This window comes from Notolepis coatsorum (assembly GCF_963971535.1).
Source record: "Notolepis coatsorum genome assembly, chromosome: 16".
NCBI classification, from domain to species: domain Eukaryota; kingdom Metazoa; phylum Chordata; class Actinopteri; order Aulopiformes; family Paralepididae; genus Notolepis; species Notolepis coatsorum.
Window position 1 is genome coordinate 71,169,318 of NC_140180.1, and position 12,335 is coordinate 71,181,652.

General features: G+C 41.8%; 1 protein-coding gene across 3 annotated transcripts in view; it reads left to right on the top strand.

Moving 5' to 3' along the window:
* The window catches only part of zdhhc2 (zDHHC palmitoyltransferase 2), a 41,157-nt gene extending 28,900 nt beyond the window's left edge, over nt 1-12,257 (top strand). The window contains exons 9-13 of one of the 3 annotated variants that reach the window (XM_084332538.1): nt 5,447-5,573; nt 5,959-6,051; nt 10,248-10,366; nt 10,584-10,667; nt 10,761-12,257. In XM_084332538.1, the coding sequence (XP_084188664.1) occupies nt 5,447-5,573; nt 5,959-6,051; nt 10,248-10,366; nt 10,584-10,624 (380 nt within the window). In that variant the 3' untranslated portion in view covers nt 10,625-10,667; nt 10,761-12,257. The remainder of the gene's footprint in view (nt 1-5,446; nt 5,574-5,958; nt 6,052-10,247; nt 10,367-10,583; nt 10,668-10,760) is intronic. The other 2 variants (XM_084332539.1, XM_084332540.1) reach the window with 2 other exon arrangements.
* The last annotated feature ends 78 nt before the right edge of the window (nt 12,258-12,335 follow it).

A 12,335-nucleotide genomic window follows, 5' to 3' on the forward strand; every position in this document is an offset into this window, starting at 1 on the left:
AAAAAACGCACAATCTCTGCAGAGCTCGCCAGACGGCGACTGACTTCGGTCGCGCCATCTCTACAGTGTGTGTGTCTCTCTCTGCATGCATGTGTGTCTTTGCGTTATCTAAATGTAGTGCATTATGCAACTTCAAAGAGAACATTGGGGCTTAAACCTGCGCCCCCCAAAAGTGTCTATTTTAGTTTTAGTTTTTGAGGACTGCATACTTTTTTTTGCAAACCAAAACAACATACTTTATCCTTATAGCACATGCATGCGCCTGGTCTCTTTTGAAAGATGACATTCTGAAGTTTCTGATTCCAGAAAGAAAATTCACTTTTAGTGCTAACGTAATAGAGTAACATAGGTCTGAACTTGAGTTGTAGAAAAACCTGTTACTCAAGTTTTTCTGTAGTAGTTAGTAGTCCAAAGGTAGTATTTCCCCAGGCTTACAAATCCATACGGACCCATAGCCTGAAGCCTTATAGTACATGTCCAAATTTCATAAAGATCCATTCAGAAATGAGTGATTATGAGTGATTTTGGTAAACTGTGCACAATGTCATAGACTTCAATTAATTCGGCTGTTTTTCTCTTCCTGTTTCTGCTCATTAGTTTTTCACCTAGATCATAAATCCCCAGATGGAGTATCATTGGAAAGCTACACTCATTGGCTACAACCCTCCACAATCATTTCCGAGATCACCAAAAGATTGACGGAACTAGAGCCCCAAGAGTCGGGAGTGGTATTTTGCGCAATACCGTGTACTTTGCACAAGCCTCAAATACCGGCATGTAACTCGAGAACCACTCAACAGATTTTGCCGGATTTTGTCCCTATTGACGGGCAACAAATAAGCCTTCAATTCGATGTATATATTTTATTACAAAATATGCACACCCGAGCTACTAGGGGTTTCCAAAGTGCCGGTGGGCAAATCGTCCTAAAAACGTCCCACATGCGGGACGTTGCAGGTTAAGAGCACCAAATCAAAAACAATTCTAACTTGAGATTTGTAATTGTTTTATTTCCCCCCCAGTCAGTCAGAGACTTATACTGTATCTTCATCGGCATAGTGACTTGATAATGTATACTTTTATTAATCCCCTTGGGGAAATCCATCTTCTGCATTTAACCCGTCCTAACTATTTAGAAGCAGTAGGCAGCCACACAGTGTGGCATCCGGGGACCAACTCCAGTTGTAATGCCAGTACCTTCAGGGGCGTGCACAGACAATTTGGGGGGCAGGGGCTCAAGCTACAAAAGGGGCACTTAACCCACCAACACCCAGTGTTCATATTTGACCACGCCCTCCTTCGGCCCTATCTGTGCACGCCATTGATGACCTCGTTCAAGGGCAATGGCAGGATATACCTGTAGCAACATGCATGTTTTTTTATGGTGTGGGGGGAAACCGGAGTACCCAGAGGAAACCCATGCAAACATGGGGAGAACATATCGTACAAACTCCACACAGAAAGGGCCCCTGCTGGGGTTTAAACCTAGGGCCTTCTTGCTGTGAGGCAACAGTGCTAACCACTGCACCACCGTGCCGCAGTAATAAGGCTGTTTGTCTCTCATGATGAGGCTGTTTTTCCCCTCATTATGTGTGCAGTGCACAGTGGTGCACTTTGTTTCAGACTGAAGCAAGTGGATTATCCAGTGAGTGTTACATTATAATGCCAAGACACAAGGCTCAGAGGAGCAGTAAGAAGCTTAGTAATGGACACTGCTGCGGTAGTCCTTTTGCTCCACTGGTCCCTTGTAGTCAAAGAAATATAAAAATATCTTATAACACATAAAATATTTAAATTCAACTCTCATAGGAAAACCTCTGACAGCTGCTGAAAGTTGAAGTACCCGGTACCTTATCTGTGAAACATTTTAAATTTTTATTTTTGCCTTAAGTACCTTGTGAGGTGTCAAACTAGTTTTTTTTAATGATTCTGAATCGATTGCAAACATTTCTTTTGTAACCACGGCCATGCCCACTTTTACATGTAAATTAAAAAGTAGCTTTATTTGTTTATTTCAATATCTCGAATATTAAGCTAGAAAACAATACTGATCGACAATGTCAAATGCTTCATGAGTCAAGGTCTGAGTCTTCTCCAGACTCTACACCATCAGGAATACAATTATTGCATGTAATGCCTTTACAATTTCCACATGCTGAGATACACACTGAGAGACACCATTCTTCTTGCAGCTGCACCGCCGGTTGCTGCAAGCCGCCAATCTCCATTACAATTACAGCTTGTGAACCGGAGTAGCTCCTCAGGAGCCATGGGGTCTAGTGTTGGAACTGGATCATAACCATGAATCCCTACCATCCATCCACAGTCACTGGGGTCCAAAGATATGCTCTGCAGCAGCATTCAGTCCCGGGTTTGGAGATAGGCACGAAGAGAATGCTGTGCAGCTGCACCTTCTGTTGGAGGTAGAGTTTCTGGTTTGATCAGCCCGGCCACCGCTTTCCATGAGAACATGTTGCATCGTATTTCACCCAAAGTAGTACCTGGTGCGTAAATGATCGCAATCCCAGCCCTGGTCACTGTGTCCTCAGGAAGATGTAGCGCTGTTTTCCCATGGCCTCTGATTGCAGAAACCGTATCACAACCAGTGAAGGCGTGACAAAAGAGCAGGTAGTGCCTCTTGGATCCTCATGACATCGTAAGAGCCCTTCAACGTGGTTAAGAAGAGTGGATGGTTGGTGAACTTAAAAATTGCCAAGTTATTTAACAAGGCTAATACTCTATTTTAAAGTAATCATAGTTAATGTAAGTAAAATACTTGTTACTGACCTCAACAGAGTCATCTACAGCAGCAGCCAATGCCGTTCTCACAATCAAAGTGTCAGCATCATTGTCACACTGTTCCACAGTGATCTGACGTTTCCGGAATGTTGAAGAGAGGAGGTGGATGAGCTCAAGCTTGTTGAACTTTGCCCTTGGTGTGAAATGTATCATATCCGGGCAAATCTGTAGATCACAGCAGGAGTTCTTAGTACACCGGATGTGGTCATGATTTTTTTTTCGAGCTGCTATAGCCATCAAAAGACTACAAGATGTCTTCTGAGTGTGACTGCCAAGACACTGCACGTAGCTCAGGTAACTGTCAGCAATCTCCTGCCAAGTCTGACCTTGTTCCCACTTCACCATGTGGAGAAGCCATCCGCCATCAGCCACCAGGCTGGAGCAGGGCTGGTTAATGAGGTCAAGTGGATCGGTCAACTCCTTCAGGCTGGTCTTGGAAAGGCCTGCCTTGTTCGCCTTGTTCATTTTATGGTCTTTGTTACTGAACAAGGACAAGGGGAAGGCAATCAGCTCATACTCCTGTTGAGAAGGACACAAGCAACTACTTGTCTCGATTGTGGTCAAAGGGGTTGTTCTCCTCGAACCATTTGAGGGCAAGTTCAATCGCTTCAGCATCTCGCTTCATCTGTGTTTTGGCAAGGTCTTTGTGGAGTGAACCATGTTTCTTGAGACCTTCCTCCATGCGCTTGTTGACATCAGAGAAGTGGCTGAGGGTCTGCACCCAGCACTTGTGGCCTGAATCACTATTTCTCATCCTGCGTCTGCTCAACCCACCTTCTGACTTGGCCGCCTTCATCAGTGTCTGCTCGATGCAGATGTCACACCAGGTGCCAATCAGGACAAGAGTAACGGACAACGTGGTTCCCATGGGCAGTGAAACTATCATTTGATGATAGTACACACCGTAACAGGTGGTTGTGGAAGGTGGAATTTGATGACATTCCCAGTTTGAGCACAAATGGAATTGCCAGCTTTAACACAGTAAAATACAGTACAGTGTAGACACTGTTTAGGTCATTTTTACAATAGATACAATTATAGAGGGATAGATAGCAAACATTAGCAAAAAAACAGCCAAAGTCTGACAATAGCTTCCAGCTTCTTTCTCATCCTCCCCTCCACAACCACCTCTAGGTTGTGCAGTTCGTTAGAGTTGAGTTGATGTTACCTTCACCCAGCATACCACAGTGAAAAAGAGGATGCTGGCTACTACAGATTGGTGAAACTGCAGCAGCCTATTGCACATGTTGAAGGACCTGATTCTCCTCAGGAAGAACAGCTTGCTCTGTCCCTTCCTGTAGACTGCATCAGTATTTTTGAGGAAATTAAACAAAATATATATATATATTAGTGGTGGGACTCGATTAAAAGTTTTAATCGAATTAATTCGAGACTTTATAGTTAATTAATCTAAATTAATCACATTTTAATCGCGTATCAATATTTGATGCGAAAAGCAACATTTTTCAATTCAAATGGATTTTGATATACGAGTGAATCAATGAATATACATTATACATACGTTTAAGCAGCAAAATCCCGTATTAGCTACTACACAGACCGACAGATCAATGCAATTTCTAGTGCAGCAATTTTAGGAATAATATATATATAGCGCAAAGGACCTTTTGTAAACTCAAGCACTTTCGAGGTAAAAGTAAAACGCAGTACTTTCAAGTACATTCCAGAACAGTTGACCATTGGGAAAAAAAACTCTTGATTGATCTCAATTTCTCTTATTTAATTTTTTTTATGAACAAACCAGACTAAGAAAAAAAGTTATTTGCGATTTATTATACTTTATACTTATAGCACATGCATGAGTCTGGTCTCCTTTGAAAGGTAACATTCTTACACGATAAAGAAAAATCATCATGTGATTAAATGCATCCATTTTTTAAACTTTTCATTCTTTCTGTAGTTAATTAATCGAAATGAATGCGATAAAGTCCCAGCCCTAATATATATACACACACACACACACACACACACACACACACACACACACACACACACACACACACACACACACACACACACACACACACACACACACACACACACACACACACACACACACACACACACACACACACACACACACACACACACACACAAAGTTCCTTTTATATTACTGCAGATATCTACTGCAGATATCTACAGCTAGGCTAGCTGGTCCATATCCGCTTCCATTCATTTGTGCTAAGCTAGGCTAGCTTGCAGCCGGATAACTTTCTACTGAACACACAGGAAAGTAGAAAGGAAGAAAGGAAGGAAATTGGTATCCATCTTTTTGTCTGACTCTGGAGAAGACGGTAAACGCATTTCCCATAATGTTGGCGTGTTCCTTTTAAAGAATACACAACAAGGCTACACAGTAATACTACTACTAATAATAAACTTTATTTGTATAGCACCTTTCATACAAGAATTGCAACCCAAAGTGCTTCACAGCAGTAAAATAGACATAAAATGCACATATAATTGCCAAGCATGATTTGGAATAATGAAATACCTGTCTATTTCAGCATAAAATAGATGTAAATCATTGTCAAAATAAACATTGAGTCACTAGTCTGTCTCTTCATTTGGTTATGGATACGAGTGTCATGCCAGTCTGACCGCTGGTGTCTCTCCTCCCTGGCAGAGGCTGTACGGGCCCCGGCATTCCGTCATGGCACAGATAAGAATGGCTTCAGTCTCGGCTTCAGTAAGAACTTTCGCCAGGTCTTCGGTGATGAAACGAGATACTGGCCTCTTCCCATTTTCTCTAGGTAAGTGCCTTTTGTCCATTCTCTATCGTTTTTCCTCCACAAATAGAATTGTCTCCATTTGATTCAATTTAGATGATAGTGATAGTTTTTTTTCCCTATATGTGAACTCTTTGATAATGTTGTAAATGTATCGTTTTCTTTCTGGTAGTAAAAGTCAATTATAGTTCAATTACAAATGCATCACTGTTTAAAGCCCCAATCAGATACTATATTGGGTTTATACATATATTCTTGAAGATTAGGACTTGGTCATGGAAAACAACAGATCTGTTTTGCGATAATATTGCTATAACATTTCTTAACACTTTTCCTCCTGTGTATTCGTTACTCTTCCTCCTGTGTATTCAATACCTTTCTCCCATATGTTTGATGCTGGGGATCACAGTCTAGGTGATGGCTGTGCGTTCCCAACATGTCTGGTGAACCAGGATGTTGAACAGCCTTCTTCTCCTAGTAGTCACAACCCGGCCAGCAAGGGGTGAGTGTCCAAACCTAGTGCTGTCCCTCTAGTTCAGGGGTAGGCAACCCTAGGCACGCGTGCCTGCATAGGCACAGGGGGCAGCAGTAAAAAATAAAAATAAAAATATAGAACTTTTTTTTTTTTTTTTTGCTTTGAAATATTATAGAAGTATTTTGCACTGTTGTCGCATTTATCTTGTTGAAATCCTCCCACAGGTTCTTTTTACTACCACATATTTAATTGAGACCCTTTATTTGTTTATTATTTCAATTTAGCTGGAAATACATTGCTACATCATTCAGGCTACGTTTAGACGGAGAGAGTCTGAACAGAAACCGCAAAAGTCGTCTTGCGGTCTCACTTTTAATTTTGCGTTTAGACTAGTGTTTTGGGGTGGAATTCTCCGTGCAGACGAGGCTGTAACAACTCGAGACAACGGAGCCCCGCTGTCACACGATTGGCGCATATGTCACATGATGTGCTGTGAAGACCCGCCCTACTCTGCCTCTGATTCGCAGAGTGTGGGTGGGGAATGTGATTGGACCAAAGCAGAGTCACTCACAGACAGTGGGTCCAGTCATAATAGTTGTGATAGCCGCGGGACAGATTCTTGTGTATTTAAAAGTACTGCCAATGTAGCCTTCAGATGATCGCCATGGATAGAATCAGACATGCTTTGTTTACGCTTCTAGGCTACTGGCGCATGCCTGTGATGTAAGCAGTAGGCGCGACGAGAGCCTTGACGACCCTTTCGTCATCGTTTTATGCGGTTTGACAGTTTAGATGAGAGTGCAAAGGTTTACCGTTTCTAGGAATTCCACCCTGGAAGGTGGTCTCACTTTTTTACAGTTTCACCCCGTAAAAACGCCGTTTCCGTATAAACGAAAGGCACATCTGAAAAAATATTTTTGCGGATTCACCTGCTAGCGTTTCCGTCTAAACGGGGCCTCAGTAACATTTGCAGAGCCTTATAACAAAAACATTATTACGGTCACCGTTGTGACCAGTGGGATTAATCAACAAATTGTATTATTTATTTTTCTATTTCATTGAACATTGCACATGTTAAAAGCCATTTTTTTACTCAAAATGTGAGTATTACCAAGTCAACTTGTGTTCTTAAAACAATGACAATAAACATAGTTTTATTAGGTTGAAATAATGTGGTTGTGTACTTATTTTTCTGTTAACTTATTATGGATTGAAAACTGAAAACCTTAATGCACAGTAACTGAACTCAATATTTTTAAGTTCTGGTAACTTATTATTATTTTTACAGTGTAGTCTTGCGATCAGTCAAAACTTATTTACACGATATACCTCACATTCACCCTCCATTCACATCCTGGTGTTCTCCATTAGGCCTGTAGGTGGAGCTATGACAGCACACGTACAGTACACACACCGATGGTGTGTGATGTGTCCAAAAATGAATGGGCAAATGTGAGTGAAATGGTCGCACTGTATGCAGCTGTTTGTCTGCATTGCATTCCCCCCCCCCAACTCAGATTTAGGGTTGATACAACCATCATAATAATATTGTTAATAATAACAATAACAATAATGATGTAATAATGTAAAAATTATCATTAAAAATACCTGTTTATGAGAAAAAAAATTACGATGCATGGAATATTGTTTAGGCACACTAGTTACAACTATATTTCAAACAGGCACTCTATGTCAAAAAGGTTGCTGACCCCTGCTCTAGTTGATCAGTCATTCTGGCCTCAGTCCACTAAGATGTTATTAGTCGAAAAGTCCTTCTTAATGCTTTTTTCTATGCTGAAGGAGGCATTAAAGGACATAGTGGGGTGTGTCATAACAGGCACTGGAAGATAGGTATCCTGGAAGATGGGTCCTGCTCTAAGGCACATTGCAAATTCTTTTTCCACTTCTTTGTCCCCTAGTCTGTCATCTCACCAGCTAGCGTATAGCTCCAAATTCGCAAGGTATTTATTACTGGATTGTTTTCCCTTCCATCCGTCATAGCTGTGTCTCTGCTCGGAATCCTAACCACTAAGATGTCACAATTCGAGGAAATAGAGTCTGGATGGTTTGTAGTAGGTTCCCAACAACAACAGGTGGAACGTTTATTTTCATAGGCGGCGGGTGAGCTGAACATTAGGCGAGGCTATAGTTATAGCAAAATGTTTCCTTTTTTGCTTGCACACGCCGCGTGCACCTGCAAACGGTGTTGTCCATGGTTCTGAATTCATACAATACACACACCCACTAGTCTACTACAGTGAGCCCCACTCATTTAATAATTATATAGTGCAAATTACGTGTTCAAATTAAGGCATCCAATATGATTAACCATTGTCTTACCTTAATGCAGCAATATGCAACGTTTCGTCTTGGCATCAATGATCTTTTCTACTTTAAGTTTATCTGTGAGATAGATCACTTTCAATGTGAAGCAGACTCAGAGTTGACTGTCTCTCCTGGCGTATTGTTGTTCTTAGAGCGGCTGGTCGCAGAGACTCGAGTTGAACGAACACATCGGGAGGAGAATGAATGAATGAATGAACCTGATGTAAACAAGACAAAAGTCTTTCTCTGGTCTGCATCCCCTTAACAATTGTGTGTATTGAGCCGTACTGTATTGTACCCATTCTGCAATCTGTTAAATAAAGTTTTCATTCATTCTCCTCCCGATGTGTTCGTTCAACTCGCGTCTCTGCGACCAGCCGCTCTATCGGAGATAGGATCACATTGTGTCATGTTTTGCTAGAGGGTGTATATGTTTATTATTCCGAATAGATCTACACAGGCTTATAGCCTATAATACGTGACATTTGAAGCAGGCACCACTGCTGTTGTAATTGTCTGGTAATAGCTGTTTCGAGTGTTTATTATTGGGTTGTTGTCGCAGACTCACTGCATGTTCAATTTGCGGCTCGTATGGTACTGCCTTCCTATAGACCACCGCAACACTTCCGGGATTCTGAAATCGGGGAGGAGATTGCGGGGGGGTCAAATGAATGAATGTGGATGAGAGCCTTGACATTAAGTGATTGCAGATACGGCTGTGGGGGTGCTAGAGACATGATCGAATAGACTTGTATGCGCCTGACTCTCCTGAACATGGCGCGAGACATTCCTAATCGATCAGAACTAAATTGGCAGCGAAAAAGACTGTTTTTAAGCATCGATTTCCCCATGCACATGCGCAGATTGGCCACGGAGTGTGACGCAACGCACATCCACCTGGAATGTTCCATTAGAGGGGCATTAGAGGGGGTGTTGTGTTGTGAGAATGATAAGATAGAATTAAATATACAGTAAAAGGAATACAGTACAAATATACAGAAGTCTACAGTAAGTGTAATATTGCAGTGTTGTGCATTTATAATCAGTAGCTTAGGCTACATAGTAGGCTAATAACAGCCTATTCTAGTCTAGCAGGTGCTGGTATAGACGTATAATATATTACATATATGACATGAAATTTTGTATTCCTTTTACTGTATATTTAATTCTATCTTATCATTCTCACAACACAACACCCCCTCTAATGGAACATTCCAGGTGGATGTGCATTGCGTCACACTCCGTGGCCAATCTGCGCATGTGCATGGGGAAATCGATGCTTAAAAATGGTCTTTTTCGCTGCCAATTTAGTTCTGATCGATTAGGAATGTCTCGCGCCGTGTTCAGGAGACTCAGGCGCATACAAGTCTATTCGATCATGTCTCTAGCACCCCCCCACAGCCATATCTGCAATCACTTAATGTCAAGGCTCTCATCCACATTCATTCATTTGACCCCCCCGCAATCTCCTCCCCGATTTCAATGTAATGCGGAAGTGTAGTGGTCTATACCCAGTTAAATCTGTCTTCATATCTCACGCCCCAAAGGCGATAGCGAGGGGGGCGTACGCGTGTAGGTCAGTGGCCAATCAGAGCGCAAAACGGGAACCCGGAAACACAAATGCGTTGGTAAAAACATACACGCAACCTGGCTACACACTATGGAGGACTGGATGTGTGCAACGGAAAATGATCTGCATCTTCTCTTCTCCAGGTGTAGCTTGGGGTTTACAGTAGGTCAAGCTGTCAAAGTGAAACTGAAATGAGTGGAGCGTTCGCTCACAACACCAACATAGGAGCAGTAAAGAACAGGTTTAGCAGAAGGCAGTCAAATACCAGGAATGTCCTGTCACTCAACATGTGACGCCAATGCTGTTTCCATTCTTTTTTGTGTGATAGCAGCGTGGCAGAGGGCCACCCATTCCCAGCCAAGCCTCTGAGGGAGTCCCAGAGCCGGCTGCTCACCAGCACCCCGTCCTGGACAGAGAGTGACAGTGGAGAGGACAAAGAGAGGAAGGGTAACGGACTAGTAACTTTTCCATTTGTTGTTGACTCACTGAATCTGTAGAGTACAATCTTTGTTTTCAAATGGAATGTTGATGTGTGTTTGTGTTGTGTGCCTTTTTGAAGCACTGTAAATCGATTTTCCTTTTTAGTGATATTAAAATGACTATGCAATGTGAAAACGATATTGATCCTGTTTCACCAAGGCCAACGTGTGCTCCGATTGTTCAGGTACCAGCAACCCAGGAATGACCATAGAGAACGAGGCATAAGCCCCCCCCAGTGAGAATTGACACAGTGTACCAATAAGTAAGTGTATGTATCATTATATTAATGAATGGATGTGTTCTCAAATATCATATTGAACACATTACATATTGCTACAGATCACTCTTTTATTCCCTCCAGTAGGTCTATGCTGGTCCCCAGTGTTGGTGCCTATCAGAACGCTCCATCGTGGTGACATCACTCTTTGATGTTTTTAATGACACACACTGCTGTAGTTGGCTGCTGCCTCCGAGGGGTTAGTGTTCTGGACTCTTGAAGTCACACAGAAACCACAGAAAACATTTTAGCATCAAGTTTAAAGAACCCCCCCCCCCCCCCCCGACATCTGATCACGATAAAACCTATTAGGCTGCACATTGAACATGAGTTCATGTGGATCTCAGAACGGGCGGATTGAAATTGCATTCCAATAATCTGATTATTTTTATGAATAAGCACAGCTCAGTACTGTAATCATTGCACTTTGTATAATATAAAATCTTAAGTAAGCTGCTTTTGTATGTTACTGTGTGTTACATACTGTATTTCCTCACTGATTGTTGAAAGTCATGTTGAAAGTCAACGAAATTTCATACTTCCATACAAATATGCACAGCTTATCACAAACTGAAATGTTAAATATCCATTTGAATGCATTTTCTTTTTGTTTGCGAACCTTTTTGCACATACGTTTTGATAATACAAATTACTAATGGTATTAGTACAATATAACGGACATTCTTTTAGATAGAAGTTAATTACTGTAATTTGTGTAAATCTGCGTTGTCCAGTGATTTAACACAAGGGGGTTTAGGCTTATCCAAAACTAGACCACCATGTTTAAGTGAGGATCTCTTTTTAAACAGACGCATGCTGCATCTCAGGATGTTAACGATGCGAAATGCTTAGTTGTAGTAAAACCACTGTTTTTCCTTTCTCTTGCTGCTTGGAAAGAATGTGTAAAGTTGCATAGCAAGTATTTGCATAACAAATAAGGGCTCTATTGTATTGTCTTGACTAAAGATGATCCTTGTGTTGTAGCATGAGTGAGGACTCAGTTGATAAATGTATTGAACCTTGAGGACTGGTGTTCTTGTGCTGCAAACAGTGTGCTTCCCCTGCCAAACACTGAGGGCCGTTTAGTAGCCCACATGTCAAACTGCCAGCCAAACTATTCGGACTGGTTCTCTTTTGAGGGGCCGGTGCACGCTGGCCTGGGACGCCCCGTTAAATCAAGCCTCGGTTTGAAGCTCTGTTCTGCGGCCTATCTATTCCGGTTGATCCTCAAGACACCTCCATAATGGCAGATGACGTATGTTTGTATCGAGATTACAAGTTGTTCTTGTTTCTGACCACGTGGGGATTTTATGGACATGCTGCAGAAGAAAACCCCGCTCTGGCTGCTTTGTACCTGATGAGGATGACTGTGCTGTCGCTCCGGTCAGGTTTGGAAATGAGAATATCGCTTTTCCTTTTGATGAATGTATGCTTGTTTCAAAATGCTTCATGGTGACGAGTCATTTCAATCTATTTTTCTAATACCGTGTATGATTCCAAGACGAACAACTTTATCGACATGTGAGGCTATGTAATTGTACATTTGTGATGCCTTATCAGAATAAAACTAGAATATCTTCAGTTCTCTCCCATCAGCTTTATTTGAATATTTCCTAAAGAGAAATTGTGTAAAATGATGCATGAATAACTTAACAATGC